The sequence below is a fragment of the Gouania willdenowi genome, chromosome 5 (genome assembly GCF_900634775.1).
Source record: "Gouania willdenowi chromosome 5, fGouWil2.1, whole genome shotgun sequence".
In the NCBI taxonomy this organism is placed as follows: domain Eukaryota; kingdom Metazoa; phylum Chordata; class Actinopteri; order Blenniiformes; family Gobiesocidae; genus Gouania; species Gouania willdenowi.
The window spans coordinates 14,907,204-14,928,264 of record NC_041048.1 but is presented as its reverse complement, the minus strand read 5'-3'; the positions used below and the strand labels follow the sequence as shown (position 1 = coordinate 14,928,264).

Below are 21,061 nucleotides of genomic sequence, written 5' to 3'. Positions count from 1 at the left end.
CCTATTGAATATATTTTTTTGAAAAATGTAACTTTAAGAGCATAATAGCCCAGCTGTTTACATTATACTGTTTATTATATACTATAATATACAGCTCAGTGCTTAATCATGAAAATAATGTAGACAGTCATTTTAGCAGAAGGAATGGAACAGGGGCATATTTGGTGGTTTTGGAGAAGCATTCCTGGACATAGAGTGTGGTGAAGTCTCCCCACAGCAGCGTCTATGTCTGAAACTTCCTTCCCCAACTCCCAGTTGTCATCCCCACTGTAAGGGAGACAATATTAATGCCCTCATAATGCCATAAGACTGAGGAGGGAATTGAAGAAGCATGGTAGTGCTTAAAAAGCCAATACAAAGATAATGAAGGTCAAAGCCACTTTACACATTGGGGGGCGGATTCACTAAGACCTGAAATAAATGGTGGTAAACCAGTTGCGTCTCTAAATCCTCACCTACTGCGAGGAATTCACTTAGATTGCAGCAATGATTAGGGCACGTGCAGAAGTGGTGGAGACCGCCCTATTTAAATTACAGTTTTGCTCGTTCAATGTAGAGAGGTGAGGCGCACAGGAGCACACAATGACAACTGAGGAAGTTAAATTGGAGGCAGATGAACTTCTCGTCTGCTGCACAAACATTTCATAATGTAGAAAACTAAAGAAACAAATAAAAATGTTTTATTTTTATTTTTTAAACAACTACTTAAAACCGAATGATTTTTACTCCCTAATTTAATGTGGCTGCTCCGTCAGGTCCTGTAACTTTGCTCTGATCAGTCCATGAATTTGGACAGAAACCGTCCTATTGATCTGCCATTCATCTCAGTTAATGCAGCAACACAGTCTGTCAATCAGTCTGCATCATTTGAAGATGATCCACTGACCATCATCCAGCAGGTCTGAGTTCCTGGGTAGAGCTGTCACCACACACTCATATGTGAACATTGTGCCATCACTGCGTAAATTATGCATCTGATCAGCTGATTCTGGCCCGATGCTCCTTCCATCAACAAGACATGAGAATTTGACGGTCAAAACATCACTGGAGCGGTGCGTCCAGTTTTTCGCTCCCTCAAAGACACTTTACTCTGCATTTTCTCATTCAGTAACTGTTAAATATTGACTATTGTTTTATTTAATCTATTTTCTTATACTAGAAAGGTTAACTGGAGTATTTTTTTCCATCTGCGCTGTGTGCTGTGTCAACGTTTACTGCAGCTGATCTCTGCGTGTGCGTTTGCACCTGCTTGTCATTGCACTATTTTCCGGCGCTAAATCAATCACCGCAAACAGTTCCAGATTTTATGGATTGCATTGCGCCCATTGCATTAATTTATTTTCATTTCCCCATCCCATTTTTTTGTGCCCTTTATGAGATCCGCCTACTTTACACATTCATCAGAGGGATGGATTGAGGGCGCTTTGTGACGTGCAGAAGATGCGCAGTCCTGATTCCCTGGGGTTTGTACCCCTTATTAGCACGTGTAGTGACGTTTGCACACATGTTAAAACCCCTAACCCTTTAGTGAATCTGCCCCTCAGTATTTCTTAGTTCATGAAAACTGCTTGGTGAGGTCTGAAAAAAAGCCCAAGAAAGGAAAACTAAGATTATCTCTTGGGATTTTAAAGTCTCAGTCCATGTGTACAATAAATTTGCCAATCACTCCTGCATGACTTCATGGATCACAATGCATAAGCACATAACTATTGATACAGGTTTGAATCAACAATATGTGCAGCTTTAAGTTAATTTTGTTCACACATTTAGTTTGTGTGAGAACCAAACATTTTGATGATTTTTCTTATTTTTCACAGAAAGCTAAAGCAGTTTGGGGTGGCACGGTGGTGAAATGGTTAGCATTTCACTGTCCCAGAGCAACACTTTACTGGGGTAAAGCAGAGTTATGAGGAATTAATTAATAAATGAGAAAATTATTAAAATGGCTTTTAATCAAGATTATAAGGATATAAATAGGCTAGTCAGTTCAGTTTGTAATGTCTTTCTTTTATTAGCATGTGTAAATGTAGCAAAGTCCTTTAAAAATTAGCTGTATTTAGTTTGCCATGCGAAGTTAGAAATTGTTAGACGTCAGAACCTTATCAAAAAATTGAACTGAGCCTGTAAATGGAGACATGAAAAAGGAAACTATTTTCCAAAACCATTTTGAAAGCTTGCAGCCTTTAAGCGATGCAAAATAGGCTCATCAAAAATAGTGATGCACAAAAAAAAAAAAACATTCAAAAAAACTGTTTTCCCTTTGAGAAATAGCTCCCTGTTTCTTCAGATGTTGGCAGAATACATATGTCAAATATTGCCATGCTCTTTTTGCACACATAAACAGATTTACAGATATGCATATAAACACAGAAGTAGACAGTGTGGGCTTTTCTGTCTGACTGAGAACAGAGCAACAGTAATTGGCGACCTGATAAATATTTGTTCTGGGACCTCTACTGCATGAGAAAACAGAGGGACATTCTCTCAACTCTAATGTTCCAGGCTGTGGAGGGGAGAAAAAAACATCCATAAATGGTGGATGTCAACATTTCAGAAAGTCCGGGGAGACGACGACGATGATGAGGGTGCATCAGCAAAAACATGCAACTGTTATGTTGCACCATTTTGTAATATGTTACTAGTAATGTTCCTCCTCACAGCATAAAGAACCACAGTTACAAATGGAAATGTCTATACCAAAAAAGGGGAGTAAAACTGAAAACAGGATGAAAAGAAGACTTAGCTAAATACCTGACATCAAAGTACCACAGTCTGTATCAGTAGAGGAGAGCTTCTATCCTCTTTCTGTGTGTTTGCAGGTAGCAAAACTTTCTTCCTACTGTGATGGACACATTTCTTTGGACTCCAGCTCTTTATTTGACCAAACTGTGTACACATTGTGCAGTTAGTGGTGTCTTGAACATTGCTTTTCTGTGTGAATCTAACGTTGATGTGGCTATCTTTGTAGGCTGTGGTGTAAGTGCTCTCTATTCTCCTGATTTGTTGTAAGAAAGATGAACATCTCATAAATCTTCTTCCCATTAAATCTTTATCTCTCTTTTTTGGGAGGGGTAAATATAATCTTTGTTTACAACTTATAAATTACACTAATTGTGTTACTTTCATCAGGGTCCTGGATTAGGATGACCATACATCCAGATTTACCCAGACATGTCCCTCTTGTTACATCTTGTCTAGACCATCCACCCAGATTTGACAAATTCATCAAATGTCCGGGTTTCCCAGAGACCCTGAACGCATATAGGGGAAAACGTTAAATTAAAAGACCGTAACTCCATTAATATTTGCTCTATCGGAAACATTCCAGCAGTTTTTGAAAGCTAATGATTTGCTCTTTACAGCCAGAATCATGTTATTATGGAAATTTTACTCACAAGTGCCAGAATCCTTAAAGGTGCTGCTTTGTTTTGACGCAGAAGAGAGAAGAAAAGACTAAGTCCAGATGGATTGAAAAAGACCAAATACTGGTGGATTTAATTACAAAATTTCAGCAAGAAGAGCGTCCTGGGATGATAAAACAATGAAGATTCAGAGAGGGATTTGAAAATGAAGGAGCCACTGGGTGAAACTAAGCCTATAGGAAGTTAGGTAAAGTTTTTATCATCTGGTCTACAAATCATCACCTTCTTGTTTCCAGACAACAGACAGAATAAAGTTCAGAGTCAGCATGGGACAATGTGGAGCAGTTATTTATTTAAGTGTATATTTTTTTAACATTTTAATTACTAGGATATGTGTGCTATCAGAGTGCTATCAGGGGTGCTATCAAGACGGTCTTCTGTTGGGTGTTTAGATTCTTCATGTTTATGGTTAATGGCAATCTGTTCCCGTCGTGATTGCCTGGTTCCTGTTTGGTTGGTACATGTTATTCAGTTTCACTCTTTGTCTTATTTAACTTAGTTTTGTGTTAATTGATCAGGTCCTGGGTCATGACCCATGTCTGTGGGTAACATATCTCTGTTTGTTTAAATACTTCCAGGTCTCTATCAGTATGAAGGCAAGGTGAAATAATAATAATAATAATATTCCCTAAAAAATACTTTTTTGTCTCACACAGGTTTATCTAATTTTCTAATTGCCTCCTCTTACTACTTCAGGATTCAAGATACTGAGCTTCACACAGAGTTCAACAAACAGTCTAACAGCTTTGGGAAAGAAGCTTTTCATCATTCTGGTGGTCCTGCTTTTGATGCTCTGAAGCATCTTTTTGAGGGGAGGGGGGGGGTAAGTGTGTGCAGGAGTATCTCTTGCAGCCTATTAGTATATAAGTCTCTGTAAGTACTTTTAGTTTGATTTCAAAAACCCTTTGATTTGTATGCAGTTGGTTTTCCTTTTTTTTTTATTAAAAAGACCAAATGTGGCATTTGACGCCTGCATGCGTCTCTGTTCTCTGCATTTGAGTCTTTAATACATCACTACTTTCTATCAATAAAAGCTACTTAGAGCATTACTTTTTTTTTCAGCACACATCCTCTTTATATATATTTTTGATTTATTAGCTTGACTGAAATACAAGTGCATGGTTCACCTAGAATCTGTAGTCTATCAATCTTGTAGCATGCTTGCATAAAGCAGATGTTTCAGAAAAGCAAGAAAGGCTCAAGCCTATCTTTCACCCAGAAAAGAATGTGTTGCTTTGCATCCTCTGGTTACAGACAGGGTCGAGAAAGGCGTCCTGCTCTTCCTCATTAAAAAATTTCCACCAGGCTGAATTAATTCTCCTCTGTGAATGGATTTGAACTGCAACCAAGGCAACAATAAGTCCTAGCAGCGATAAAAAGTCACTGCTGCTAAGGCAATGAGGCATTTTAAAAGGACATGCTGGAACTATTGTAAAGGAAACCAAACCTACAGTCCCTTGATGTCTGTCTATTCTTCTTTCACTGAGAGTGGCATTTGTTTGAAGTTTGGCCTCGGTGGGGAATTAAAATGTTTTAAAGTGAAAAATTGGACTGATGTGTAGGCAAGTGTAAGATGAGGGAATATAACTCTTAAAGCCTGATGATTATCCGAAATTCTTGTTCTGAAGCAGACATCAGTGACTCAGAAGGTGGAACACCCAACCTGCGGATACACAAACTCCCAGTGGGTGTCACTTTATCTCTAGTTGTCCTCCTTTAGGTGAACCTATACTAAGCATGTATACGTTCCCACACACTGAGCCAAGCTGTATCACATTCCAAAATGACATCTGTACCATCATATGTCCTCGTTTTTCAACAAATATCCCCTCACTGAAAGTGCACTGCATACATCAAAGTCTCTCTCTCTCTAAACAATATCATGTTATTAGATCATCTATTTACCTCAATCTGATCATAGAAGACTTTGCTGCTCAGTATTTCTTATGTTAGCAATAAATTGTAAAAGTTTTTCATTTATTTGAAAACAACATTTAGATTTTAGATGATGTAACTAAAATTTTACACCCCTGACAAAATCCACCAGTAACGTAAATATAGAAAATACCACTATTAAAATGTATAGAGTTATAACTAGAATTTTGTTTGTAAAAAATCTTTGGACCATTTTATGGATTAGGATTTTCTCCATGTTTAGCAAACTGCTCCCCCCAAAAAACAGCAAGAAGCGCCTATGTGACCACACGTTATTTTTGGTCACCATGTGCACAAACGCAGGGTATAATCACTAGTTTTACAACATGTGGTCAGGGTACTAAGTTAGCAAAATGACATCATGTGTGAAGCAATCATACTTGTCTCTTAGTATGAAATAGTCCTCATTTTCCAGCAAATTTACTCACTTTCATGCTTCATTAAGATCAAATCCAAATAAGCTCATCTGGAAAATCCATGTGCAAAGGGTAAATCTGTTGAAAATGTATACTGTCCTGAAGCTGGCACCTTATAGTTTCCTCACTCGCCTTCACTTCCTGTCACCTGCCCTCCACCTTGCTGTAGCTTGCATTAAAAGTTGGCAATGTACAACATGGACTACATGCAGAGGTCACTGCAACCTTCTGTCACCAAATGCCAAAGGAATTTGTTCACAATTTCCAGTAGGTGTTATGAAACGTGAATTCTAATCATAGATTATTCAATATTAAACAATCAGTTTTAAAGATATCAGCATGGTATCCACTAAGCTGATGACTTGTTCACTCAGCTGCTTGCTTCTGCTTTAAAGTTAAATCCGAGTGGAAATCTTTTTCACACCAGGCCAATGTCCACTGGGTCTCTTCTGCCTTTAGTGGCCAGTGATGCTCTGACATTTAATTACTTGGTCTTATATTCCAATACAGAGCAAAACAAATAACCCCAGAATCATTATTTAATTAAAGACATTAAACAAACTCTGTAGAGCAAAGGCCACTGTGGGCAGGTAAGAACTCCTAAACTTCATGCAGGTATTTAGTGCACATGCAAGACATGAATTATATTGCTTGACAAAAAGCATCAAACTGCCACTTTACTATGGTGGAGAGGTTTGAATACCTGAATGATCCTGGGAGCTATGTTGTCAGGAGCTTAATGTCCCTGGTAGTCTCACAAGTCAAACAGGTCCCAGGCACCTGAAGTTAAAGATCAAAGAAAGCAAACATCACCCAGAATAGCATAATCAGGACCACGTCCTGGACCCAGGCCTAGGATTGGGGCTTATTGGCAAGCATCTGGTAACCGGGTCTCTGCTTACACCGCAGTCCCTCTTGCTTTGAACCCAAGCCTTGTTATTGGACTTCTGTGCTAATTGCTGGCGGAGGAAGAAGCCAGACAGACTTGGCAGATCCAAAAGTATTGTCAGGGTCTGTTGGGAAGGTCTGACAGGACCCTGGCTCAAAAGGGTCTTCAACTCCCACCTCCAACATAGTTTCGACCAGATTTTGAGGTAGGCTGGACACATGGAGTCTGAGTGGACTATATTCTCCAACTCCATTGGTTTTTCAGCTGCTTAGAGCTGTGGCCGCATGATGCATATCGTGGTGACAATTCCCAAACCTGGTGGTGGACACTGGAAGTAAGCGATGTCATCAAGTTGAAGAAGGAGTCTTATTGGGCTTGGCTGTCCAGTGTGATTCCAGAGCAACTTGTATGTACCTGTAGGCCAAGTGGGTGGCAGCCCGAGTTGTTTTAGTGAAAACTCGGATCTGGGAGGAGTTGGGAGAGAACATTGGGGAGGACAATCAGTCAGCCTTGAAAAATTCTGGCAAACCGTCCGGTGCCTTAAAAAAGCTATCTACATTGGGGGTGTAAGAGCTGCTGACATCAGTGAGAGGAACACAACATCAGCTTGGTCTACTTTGTCTTCAAAGTTCAAAACCAATTCCTCCACCCCAGTATTGGTATTTCCCTTTGGTATTGGAATTCTTGTTCTGCCCTTATTAGTTATTTCACTTGAGGAAGTCTGTGTATAGATGAAGAATAAAGAATTGCATGGGAAGTGAGGGGCTGCTGCTGCTCTTTGGCTATTGTTTTAATACAGTTTCTCTCACACTGCATTGACCACAGACAGGGCGTGGCTAAAGGAACCCAAGCAGGGAATTTGAAGGGGGGTGAATGCTGATGGCAACAGGAGTGCATTGCATTCCTTGCTGTGTGTGTGGAAAGCGGACAGGAAGGCGGGAGGTCTCTGGAGAGTGTTACAGAGAGGGAAAAGGCTGGAATGAATGGGTTTTTTTCCTCAGTAGTTTGGTGCTGTGTTCCCAGCCTCGCTCATGAGCACGATGAAGTAATGAAAGACTGGGGCCTCTGACAAACTCAGGCCAGATGGGGAGAGGATTTTTTTCTACAATTACTCTGCAGCAGAGAGCATTAAAGCCAGTGCCTCTTCTTCCTCTATGGAGGAAAGATCATTACCAATGCATTTGGAGAGTTCCCCATCTAAACCCCTTACAGCACAGTGGATATTTTAGAGAACGTTTAGTTCCTTCTCTGAAAACAGTATTTGTGTTGAGCAGCAGTCCAGTGATTTTCAATTTGTGTCGCAGCACATACCGTAAGGTAAGAGATCACTTGCCGTACATTTAAAAAAAAAAAAAAAGATCTCTCATTACCTGTGGCATAACAATCAATGGTGCAACCACCAGAAAAAAAACAGCTGTGCAGAATTGCCACAGGCTCCTGTTTTTGTGAATAGAATATCTTAGGGGGGAATGGTTGGAGTTTACTGCAATTCAGTTCTTCCTACAGTTGAAAGGAACATTGCCGATATCTCAAACGTCATGTCGCCTCAAAACTCCATATCAAGGTATATTGAACTACCCTCAATTAAAGGTATCTATATTGTCCATTTTAGATATAAGAAATAACGTTTTGACAATATTAAAGGACGTACCCATTCACGTGAATGGAAAGGTTACGTCGTTTCGCCTAGGCAAAAGTACTGGGACCACTTAACACTAAAGAATTCATATCTACATTAGTGGTTTTCCTCCTTGATTTCAACACAATGTCCTCTATTTTTAAAGAGCCAAAGGTCATCGATAAGCCTCACTAATGCCTGCTGTGTGCATATGAATTAGACTTTTAGACTTTTGGAATACTAGTGGAAAGATTCCCATGAGTCCATGATGACCACTTTCTCATTATCTGACTGCAAAAAATTGATACCAAGTATGAATAATGCAAAACTCCAATAAGGTCAAACCACATTGCACTTAAAGACAAAATACTTCTAAAAGCTTTTATTTCCTGAAACAAGCACAAGCTGGCTGTGTATCAGTATTTATTAAGTAAGTAAACTTTATTTATATAGCGCTTTTCGCAGACAGAGGAAATAAAGTGCTTTACAGTGAACACAATAAAATACAAACAATAAGATGTATAGCGAGTCAGTCTGACATTAGAAAATGCAGCAGTGTAATCGATTAAAGCAAAATCATCCACGTTGTAAAAGAGGTAAACAATGTTTTGACATCATCGTGATGTCAATGATAGAATGGAGCCCATATCACAATAGCAATGAATACATTAGTGTTAATAGCTCAAATAAAGGATGACAGGCCATTTTTAGTCAGACAAGGATTCCTCCACTGACTTTACAATGAACTACTTTAAAGACTTAGATAAGCATTGATAAATCACAAATAAGATGCATTAAATATTCATTATCAATATTTCTGGCTTGTGTGTCAAGATGGACATTCTGAGGTAAATTAATGATTTAATGTCTCTTAATAGCAATTCATTTTGTACTGCTCAAAAAACTTTAAGGCCAACACCACCAGGAAGTTTGGAGCTTAGGCACAGTGTTATTGGCCTCATTGGATGTCTATCATTGCTGTTCCACAGGGAGGTGAAACATATGAGCGACACTGACATTCTGGCAAAGAGTCGTGTGTTTACAGGAAGTCATCTCACGCATAATAACATCCTCTTCTTTGATTCTGCACAAGGCTGCTAATGAACCAACAAACAGCCTGGTCTGGAGAGGGATACACATCTATAAAACATTTAATCTTCCCTTCACCACTAAATGCTGCCTCTGGCTGACACTGAGAAATCTCAGTCCAACCCCTCATACTTGAAGCATTTTAAAGCTTAAAGTTGAACTTCTATCAAAGTCTGCTTTCATGTAAAATCAAGTGTTTTTTTTTTTTTTTTTTTAAATCTTTTCTCAGCCTCAAAGAGGAAAGTGAGGTCCACATTTGTGTGGCTGTTGAAGTTAACCAGTGATCTGACTGCTGAGTGCCGCCCTGGGAACAGGAAATATGACATCACAACACTGACATGCAGGAATGTGGGAATGTCATGCTGCCTGTTAATTCAGCTTCAACAAGACAGAAACAGCAAAACAGTGAAATTACAATTACTACAGCCTATTCAGAGAGGTGTAGTATTTCCTGACAGTACAACTGAGTTAGCACCAAAAACATAACCAGATGCAGGAAAACCTTTGTGAATGAAACCATTACTATGATTTGAAGGAAAAAAGAATATGACATTTTTATGCATTGGTAACAAAAGAGCTAAAGTCTTATGTTAGTTGTACTCTGCTTTTTCTCCCAAAGTGAGCAGTCACAGGCATCAGGTGAAGACCAAACCATGAGCTCAGGGACTTCAAAACTTCCCCTGAGTCCAATAGATAAACATTTATTTTCTAATGTGATAACACTTGGGGGAAAAAAGCAGATGGTGGGAAGAAATCATCTCCGCCTTTGTAATAACTTCCAGCCATGGCTGTCATTTGTTCAAAATGAGCAGATTTCATTACATTAAAAGCACATTGTGTTTCTACAAAGTTTCTGCAGCAGTGCTTCTTCTGTTTGCCTCAGTTAGGCAAAGAAAAAAGTGTCAAATAGCCTTTAAACCCTCGTCATGCTAATCTCTGTACTAATACTTAGTCTTAATATCAAAGCTTCCCCTAATTTACCAGACTTTGAATCGTACACTGGCAAACACACCCATTAATAAATTGCAAACAGTGATCAGTAATAATAAAACTTGTTTTTCTGTAGTCTATACCATTAGTTGGAAGGATATATCAGGCAAGTGAACAATGCACACATACTTGAGCAAGAGCCAATATGTTGCCGATCTGAGTCATGAGATTTTAATCAATTAAACTTCTGAAGCTGGTTTTGACAATGAACTGTCCAAGTGTGATATATAAGTATGCATATGAGCTGATTAGTCAAGGTGTTGATGCTGACCCTAGTCAATTGCTCACAGTGCAAGGAAATAGAAGGTGGCCTCTTTGATGATCATATTTTCCTTTGCAGTCAAGCTTAGGACAGGATGTGTAGTTCTCACTTATCAGCAGGACACTGGGTAACAGGGTGCACATTCGGAAAAAAGTTTACAAGACTGTACAAAACTTTCTAGTTCTGCAGGGAAATCGTTTGTGTTTTGCCTTTATTTTATTATTTGGTTTTGGATCATGCACACATCTCGTGGAACAGCTAGTTTCTAATACCAGTCTTTCAGCATAAAATGGAAGCAGAAGTGGTTTGACTTGTGGACTGAACAATTAGGGTTGATCAATTATGCCAACGCATTCAGAGATCTAGTGCATTCACAGCAAACAAAATACATTATCATCATTAGGTAGAAAGCGGAGATGTGATTGTTGATGGGTGTAAATGCATCCAAATCAATACAGAGCCAACACCAAGTAGGTCACAAGCCTTTGTTCCTGTGACCTTTCTCCCATTAAAACATGGATAATGGTCCCTGCATCCAGACACTGAACAAAGCAGTGATGGTACTCAGCTTAATATTGAATGACAAACAGAGAAACACGTTGTCCAAGTTTCAATGGGGCCAACAGAAAAACTAAAGTTCCTTCTACAAGTTTGTTTCTGTTAAACAAACTAACACTTTAACTAACAAATTCAAGATGTCAAATACAAGCAGCCTACAAGGTCCTTTTAACTAAAGCAGTTGTATAAGACACAACTTCAAGTTCAGTTTCATTGGTCATGCAACAATTTAACCTGAAACTTTCCAAATGTTGGTAAGTTTTTAGTTAAAATTAATAGAAGAAGAAATTAAACACAACCATTATTTTATTATTTAGAGCCATTAAAGCCACATATGGTCATATAAAAGCTCCAGATTTCAGTTTTTTTTCCCCTTAAATCTCATTCCTCATTCATTTCTTTCTGAACCAAGTGACAGTGAGATGGCATGCCACCCTTCGTCAGAAATGCTGGCGTGCACTAACCAGGCCTGAAGCTCAGTTTTTCCTCACATACCAGCTGCCAAACTCCAGGAGCGAGTTGGAAAAAAGCTAAAGCTGGAGGGGAGCACAGCCCCAGAGGAGCCCAGCAGCTGCCTGGGAAACCAAACCCTGGCTGACACTGGCTCATGCTCTCTAACATCAAACTCCTTTTACAGCTATCTGTCTCCTCTTTCCTTTTCAATTCACAGCATTTTCCTCCATCACTTTAGAGCAGAGTTCAGGGGGAAAATGAGTCAGTGGATGAAGGAAGGACTGATAGTCCCCCTCCCGCTACACATTCTCCAAATACTTCCCCCTGTTGTTGTTAAAACAGCACATGTTCATGTTCTCACTACAAGCCCATAGGACACAAAGGTGTCAACACACACAAATAACCCATGTGCATGCTGTGACACTCACCTCTGTAATGAAGTCTGTCATCGTGGTGCTGGTGGTGGTGGTGGTTGTGTTGGAGGTGGTTCTCCAAGCCAGGAGGGCTGCTGGCACCCAGCTCTGCCAGTCGGCGGCTGGTGGCAGAGAGCTCAGAGCGGAGGTTGGTCACTTCCTGACTAGCAGACTGGATGGCACCATCAATCCTCTGTGCCAGCTGTTTGTTGTCCTCCATCATTTTAAGGATTTTCCCCTAGAGACCAAATCCACAAAGAGCAGCATGGTGTGAAGAGAAGCATCACATTCTACCTCCACTGCCTCCTCACCTCCTCCTTCACTTTTACTTCTTCTCCTACAGTTAAGTTTGCACATACAAGACACCAGAATCTCTTCAGTTCTGCACAAGAGAGACTCCTGTCATGGCATTAGGAATACTGCCCATGTGGCCAAACACCCCACGGTGCATGTTGGGTGCACGGGAAAGGGAACAGGAGTGAATGCAGGCGGAGGAGAAGAGGCAGAGACTCAAAGGAGAGAAGCAGCAGAGATGCAGCACAGCAGGCGCAGGGGAAAGTGGATAATCCTGCAGAGGAGAATGTGCTGTGAGCAGCTGCTCTCAAAGAGGACCCGCACACACTGAGAAGGCATGCAGGCTTTAAAATGGACTGTACCATGTGGTGGGGGACCAGGGGTAGATTACAAGAGGGCAGTTGGACTGATCTGCTCTTCAGCTCTCGATCTATACAGTGTGGTGTGTATCCTTCCCCCTGTGGGGTATGTAATGAGTCTGTAATAAGGAAAAAGTGTTCATTGTTTATCTCAGCTTCTCCTGCTCTGCATAGCTCCACATTTAAAGCTCAGCAGCTCTATTGAACCCTTTGACAGGCACTTGTCAAGCCCTGGATGCACCCACTTTCCCTTCCTCCCACTGACCCACTGTCTTTTAGTCCCTCCAACCCCCTCTTTTTCATTCCATTATATGTTCATCTCTTTGTCCAGGGAAAGCTTACCCCCACAGTTGTGGAGAGTGGAAAGGGACCGACACAAGGCGCCAAAGGGAAAAACCCATTTAAACTCTTTGCTAATAGGTTACATAGAAATAAAGAGGCTGGGAAATTAGCAGTATAATAGGACTTTACTTTTAAACAGAAATAGCTGGGGGATAATATTGAAGCTCATCATCATGGCCACATATAAACAAACATCACTGTTACTAAATAGTCTGTGCAGCTGCAACATTCCATCATATGCACATCTCAATAATCCCAAACATTTTTGAAGTTGCAGGATTTCAGAAAAGACTTACACTGGTGGCATGTGAAATAGAGTCTAAGTAGAAACATGCAGAGTTTCCCTGTTTCCCAATAGTATAATATCAGGTACATGAGTTTTTGAGACCTCTACATCCTCAGTGGGGAATTTTTTATTTATTTTTTTTAATCTGATGTACTCAATCAGATACATGCAGTGGACAGATAATCCACCAGGGTTCAGTAACTCATGCACCAGAGGGTCTTCACCTGAGACATCCAACATGGTAACTGTCAGTTAGTGACCCACATGAGATCATTTTGTTTGTTACTGAAACTTAAATAGAAATAAATAGTTATAGGAATAGTTTAATGGGTTAAAAAATGTTGGTTGCATTTGTTTTAGTTTTTTCAAAAAGGGGAAAAAAAACTGAGCAATACACTGCACATTATGTCCTGATGTATCAAAACTAAAAGTGATACAAATTCAAAGCCATGCATGCAATTTGAATTAAAAAAAAATAAAAATAAAAAAAAAACGTATTTGTCAGAAAATCACATAAAAGTTTCGAGAAATTATTTCATGGTTCAGGCTTTACATGGTTAAGTTGGACTAAATTTTCACCACAAGTTTCTATTCACTGTTATGAATAAAAAAGGGTAATAAAATGAATCAGCTGTCTCCGTGTTCTTTAGCTTAAACAAGTGTATGTATCATTAATTATTACTGATCTCAACGAGATACCTTTAATGCAGCATTAATTGTTAATACAGTAAGTGCATAATTTTGACTAATAATCCCTTATAAAGCAACGTTCCCTTCTCTTAATAAGTGGCCATAAACGTCTCATGAATGTTGTTAAGTAATGAAAACCTAGTAAGTCCTTAATAAGACGCTTATAATCATATAATTACTTAGTAAAAAGCGTTAATACATTTCTATAAGGCTTTTTTATTAACATTTATTTAGCCTCATTAATATTATTAAGCACTTAAGGACTTATTAAGAGGCTGATTAACATTTGCTTGTTAAAAGCAGCTTCAGTGTGTTATAAACACTACTAAATATATTAATGAAGCTTTTTTATCAACACGTATATAGCCTTATTATTGTTAATAAGAATTTAATAAGGCCCAATAAAGAGGTTTATTAACTTTTCATTATTTTAATTAATTTTTATTAGTTTATTAAGACTTAACTACACATAAATAAAGTGTTTCCAAAGATGTTAAACAATCCAACTAAACAGACTGAACGTTTAAAGAAAGAAAGAAAAAGGAAGAAAAACGTACATATTTAAGTAAAAGACTTTTTAAATAAGGATTAAATACAAATGCACACATTACAGTAGTAAAAATAAATAAATATAGAAATATAATACAAATAAATACAACGATTGAAGCTTAGATTACAGATTACAGAGGTGCATTGTAGAGTTTGATCGCCACAGACAGGAATGATTTCCTGTGGCGTTCTGTGGAGCACCGTGGTGGGATCAGCCTGGTGCTGAAGGTGCTCCTGTTACTGACCTGAGGGGTATTCCATAAAGAGGGTTATGTTCAAACTGAGTATGTTCGGGCTCAAATGTGGGAAACTCTGAGTATCCCATTCCTAAACGCGAGGTATGGTCTTCTTTGAGTATGTTACCGTGGCAACATTGTCCGTGAAATAAACCTGCTCGCTGGCAGGTTTCTACCTGGCTCCGCCCACCTGAACACCATTACTCAAGAAACACTTTTTTTTTCAACTTGACACTCTTCTCTCAAACACATTAGTAACATTTATTTATTTATTTATTTATTTATTCAGTTTATTTCCGACATGGTTGCATTCACAGTTTTCTTTTTCTCTATTTTTTTTTTTTTTTGTACATGCCGAAAAAGGAGACATCACACACCACAGGCGTGCTCACATCATTACTAATGTTGTGTTGCTTTACTTTTTTTTGCAAACGGTAGTTTTCTTTATAACATTGTGGGTGCAGATCATTAAGTGAAACACACAGAGGTTGATCTGCATTAAAACGCCTACTGACGTCTGTACTAAAGTTCCCTGGGTGCTGGAGATGACAATTAAAATGAATCCACTTTTGAGGCTTGATTGTTGTTTCATACTGTAATACAGTTTGATCTGTAGATCATAATGTTATGATGGCGCAGTGAACTATGACACTGCTCTTGGAAGCATAGAGTTGCAGGTTCGCGTCACCTTTAGAACAGGCTCATTTTCCTCAAACGCCGGCTTATTTCACCCATCAGGGGGAATAAATCACTGTCTTCCGGGTGGTTGCCATGGTAGTTTGTGTAACCTTTGATCCATTGATGATGGCTTTTTATCACGGGCGTGCACGTAAGTAACCCAAGGTTTACATACTCAGGGTTGATTGACCCACTTCATACCAGCTGTAATGGAATCCAATACCCAGAGTTTCCCATCGCGGGGTATGTTGATCCAGAGTTTATGGATAGACTCAGAGTTTGTTAACCCTCCTTAATGGGATACACCTGAGCACATCATGGAGTGGGTGGGACTCATTGACCAAGACGGCCTTCACTTCCAAAGGAAGGTAAACATTGTGTTGATCAGAAAACAGAATGGGAGTGATCCATCATTCAAACACTATCTTTTTAGATCCTGCTGTTCATTTTTATTCTCTCAACGGCAGAAAGAAAACCAGTGATAGGACAACCAGAATGTGAGCACAGCACCCACGTGAGACACATGATATGTTAGTTGCGCTGTTTACCGCCTGCTATGCAATAATGAGGAGATGATGAAAGTTTTATATTTGTTGCTTTTATCCCTAACTAAGTCAGGTTGTTGACTTGTTCAGGGAATGTTCAATAGATCTGGTATTATGACCACTTTATTCTGCTCAACAACAAAACATGTCTACTCTCATGAGATTAGGAGATCTCTCAGATCAAAATGCTTTATAGTTAACGCATGTTTTTATGTTTACTGATGCTGTGTTCACAGATCTGGAAACACTTTCTATTTGTTGAGGAGTGTGCTAGGGTCATTGTTATCACCTCATGAGTCCAGGGTTCCTGGAATACAATGAGAATCATTATTGTATGAAAGTGACGGCACTATCAGATTTTATTACAATTTTTCTAGATTTCTTTGATCAGAGAAGAAAACTGGTGATATTCTTAATTAAAGTAGTATATTTGGTAGGGATGTGACTCTTTGGGTGTCTCACAATTCGATTCTTAGGGTCACGATTCGATTCAAAATTGATTCTTGTTTTAACTGATCCTCGAAAAAATTGATACAATGCATTGGGTGTTAAAGCAAATTATGGCACCAAAACAATACAGTTTGTATAAGATAATTTTAAATAAACTGATTCGGTGATGTAATCACACAAAGGCAAACTTAAGGCAAAAGGTAACATTTATTCAAGCTAAACAAATAAAAACTTACTTACTGTACAAGAAAAAACTTACATAAATAAAATTGCCTAAAGTAAGTCTCAACTCTCAGTGACTACAAGAATTGTATACCTGCTTTGGTCCTGTACTTTGCCTGTTTTTTGGTTGTTGTTGTTTTGGTTTTGTGTTTCTACTTGTATTGTTTGACTTGCAATAAAAATAAACGAGAAAAAATAAATCGATTTCTGAAGTTTATGAATCGATTCAGAATTGTGGATGATTAGAATCGCGATTCTTATGAGAATCGATTTTTTCCCCCACCCCTAATATTTGGCAGCTATGAGTATAATAACATTACCGGTACTTGTGAAAAAGTGGGCACTTAAAGCTCAGACACTTTACATCGTTTCATTCATTCATACTTAAGGGAAATTGCAATTTATGTCTCCAATCTCCATCACAGCCACTATTCCCCAGACTGGGCAGTTACTGCACTTAACAGAAGTAAATCTAGAACAGATCCGACATGTTTGATCACATGTTAACAAATCATTAACACCGTCTAGACAGCCCTATTGCTGCACTGGCACTAATTTGCAGAGAATAATTGAAGTGCAATCCTGAACAAATGGTGCAGATAAGTCATCAGCTCTGTCTGTTTTGAATAGGAAGAGTTCAGTCTTTGCAATAGAGCAGCTTAGCTGCTGCAACACATCCCAAACCAAAGCTTTAACGGTTGGAATGCGAGGACAATGGGTGAATAAGAGATTTCAGGGTCAGGGGTTGACCCCCTGTCCTTGATGTGCATCAATAACAACAGAAATAATTTGAGGACACATCATTTTTGCACGTCAATAACAAGCAGTCATCCTGAACAAGGGTAAAAAAATGATCATGTATGACAACTTTTGGCTCAGCTGACATTGTGAGTTAAATGGCTTCCAAACTTGTTTGTGTTTGCTGATTTATTTGATAGTACTAATGGAATGTGTAACTTTGTGTACAGGCAGTGTGTGGTTTGAAAGACGTATTGATGAACTTTAACAATGACTGTGTCTGGGTTAATGCATTGTTTATTCAGAGTCACTCTTGATCCTCATGTTGTGTTTTTTTAAATTTTACAGATTATTTATTAGTGACATAAAGGGACCAAAATAGTGGTTTATAAAGCCATAGAGGATTAAATGGGCATGTTTAAAGGGGACTTATTATGAAAAATTAACTTTTGCAATTTTTTTGATCACATGAGGTAACTTGAGTGTTCACCGGTACACAAAATGTGAAATAAAACCATGGAGTTACTAAAGGATAATTTCACTCAGAATGTAGGTTTATTAAGGAAGTTAACCACTTTAATTTTGTCCCGGTAAATTGAGGAAGCCTCCCGCTGCAGCCGTGTCACTGTAGCGAGAGAGAGGGGCTGCTGCCTCGGCTCTACAGACAGGGAAGGAAGGGGGAGTTGTCGCTTGAAGTCGCTTGAAAAGTTCAGATTTTTCAACTTTGAGCAACTAAGTCGCCCAGGATCTCTTGAATTTGCATCATTTACATTGATTTTGAATGTAATTAAAATGGAAGAGAGGGGCGGGGAAGGGGAGGTCTATACAAATCCAGGGACACACCCCCCAAAAACAGAGCGCCATCAAAGACCTCAATAATACAGGGTCTTTAACCTCCCCTCTTGCTTAATTGATGTTATGTTTTGACCAAACACCAGCACAGATGTCATTTAGACCAGCGGTTCTCAACTGGTCTCACCCTGGGACCCATATTTTGTTATGGTGATGAAATAATTATTTTTTATTTTTTTTAATTCAGCCAACCAAATGCAGTCTTTCAAAAACAGCTGTTGAAAACACGGATGTCATTTTTTTTTAACACAAATCCAAATATTTTCCTGTGCAACATAAATTTCACAGCATGTCTGTCAAAAGAAAAGTTTCTTTCAAAATCAAAGACAGGTCCAATATGAGAGATATTAAGTGTTGATTTAATTTTTGACCAGCTGTCTGCGACCCACCCAGTACAGATCCACAACCCACTTTTGGGTCCCGACCCACCAGTTGAGAATCGCTGATTTAGACGACAGACAACTGTTTTAAAAGGTGACAAATTTGTATAATATGTCCCCTTTAACATTCTGCAGCTGTACAGATGCAATGCTCCGGCTGTGGTTTGTTAAATGTAAAAAGTGGGACAAAAAAGGACAACAGGAGACTTTTCACCTAAAGTAAAGTTGAATTAATTTCATAAAGGCAGAACAGTAAAACTTAATGTCATAATCCAGCAAATGTGGAACATTTACCTACACAAAGAAAATATCTCAGCAGACATTTTCCTAATGTTGCACTTTAATAAACATGCAAAAGTTCATTTCCAGCACCAGCTGCATTATAATAGTACATTTTTTATTGTTTACATCATTTAATTTGTTCATTTAACATCTATTGGAAGTTTGCAGTTATTTCCTGTTTTTTTTTTTAAATTTGTTTTCATATATTGAATTTTTTGTTTTAATAGATATTTACATAAAGCCCCCTATCCTGAACCACCAGAAAAATTGACGTGTAGCATCACAAACATTTAATCTTCTGTCAGTATGGTTAACATTGGGTTTCATCCTGTCCTCCAAACACACTGGAAAGCTTTAATGTTTTCCTAATCCCAAAGTACTGGTAATATTGTTCTATGGTAATCTAACAGTACAGAGCTCAACAAAGATGCAATTCATTTTACCTAATACTACGGACAGGACTATATATATATATATATATAGCCTTTTGTGAATATTTAGTTTTTTTTTGTGAGATGCAGGAAAAAAGTGTGAGAAACTTGATTATTGATTAAAAGAGATTAGAAGATTATATTTACAGGAGAAGCTTCATACACAGGCATAAAAAGGATGAAAATGCATCAAATACAAATGTCTCAAAAACACTAACACCATCATTGAAAAATGATGGTTGATAAAATATCTTACAAACTAGAAACTTAATCTATTCCATGTTATATGTTTAATAGGTAAAAGAAGTAAGATATGTTCAATATTCAACATACAGTTTGTTGTAAGTTTTCATATACAATTATTTCTATATATATTGTACTATTGCATATTGTTTATTAAATCCAATGGTTATAAATATGTACATATGTGTAGTGAACTGCTGTAATGTAATCAGAGGTAATATACATTTCTATAAAAAAATATTTATTTAATGAAGTTGATGATATGGGATAACTATATACTGCTTATTGGTTCAGTTTATTTATTATATATCCATACAAATTGTATATTAAATTCATTCATGTATAGAAAGTAACAATAATGTTGCAATAAATCACAGGAAGAAAGGGGTGGGACTTAACATGTTTAAACGTCTTCCTGCTCCTTTCTTTGTAAATTCCTTTTCTTGTTTTTATTTAATTTTCTGTTTAATAAAATAATTAACCATTAAATAAATCAAAGCCTGTTCTTGAAGCTAGTGAATGCACCTGTGACGTTGTCTGCATTGTGCTCTTTATTTACTGAGGACAAAAGGTTTCTCTTCTGCAGCTTAACTCATTGGTTTAAAGGTTCTGAACTGATCCTTGAGGCTAAGGAGACCTTAGAAAGCAGAAACTCAGAATAAACAGGCCATCTGTCACATAGTCATTTTCAAGTACAATTTCAACACCTGTCCTTTTGCCACTACTGATGTTCAGTAATTTTGTTTCACTTTATGAGAGCGGTGAGATTGAATGTGGATGAAATGTGGTGCCAGAGGCCTTGATGAGTATCAGGAAATGCTAGTCCTCAGGACTCTAGAGCAGTGGTTCTCAAAATCTTACGCCTTACTATAGTTACTATAGTTAGAGTAAGATTCAAGGGTTTACAATCAAATCAAAAACATTTATTTTGGGATGTTTGTTGGAAAAAGAGTGCTGTGTAGGTTTAATGTTCACATTTTAAATTAACTTGTGTGAAGATTGAGCAGTTTGAACAGAGTTATACTGAAATACTAATACAGGACAACATTTATAAAAAGAGCTATGTAATAAAAATCAGACTGCAATATGTACAATTTTCACTTTTAATGTATTTTCTCTTTTAACGCCCTTTTTTCATTTTGTAAATGAGAGAACATTATCCCTTTATGTTCAGGTATATAACGTGACAATAAATATCTTTTTTTTAAATAAACAAAAAACAACATCAACAACGTTAAATTGTACAGAAATATTTTTATTTGAATTACACAGCTACTTACATGTAAATCATAAAAATGATTTACATGCAGGGAGACATCTAAAAGTCTCAGGAATCCGGCCCTCGAGGACTGGAGTTGCCCACCCCTGCTCCAGAGGATCAAAGTGAGATGAGGGAGTTTGGTTGGGATACATTATTGTAGCAAGGAAAAGCACGCAAA

The 21,061-nt window shown here is 38.2% G+C and overlaps 1 protein-coding gene across 2 annotated transcripts in view; it reads right to left on the bottom strand.

Annotated features, from left to right (window-relative positions):
* The window catches only part of kaznb (kazrin, periplakin interacting protein b), a 108,160-nt gene that overhangs the window by 44,411 nt on the left and 42,688 nt on the right, over positions 1-21,061 (bottom strand). For both annotated transcript variants that reach the window (XM_028446419.1, XM_028446420.1), the window contains exon 3: positions 12,061-12,283. In XM_028446419.1, coding sequence (XP_028302220.1) covers positions 12,061-12,283 — 223 coding nt within the window. The remainder of the gene's footprint in view (positions 1-12,060; positions 12,284-21,061) is intronic.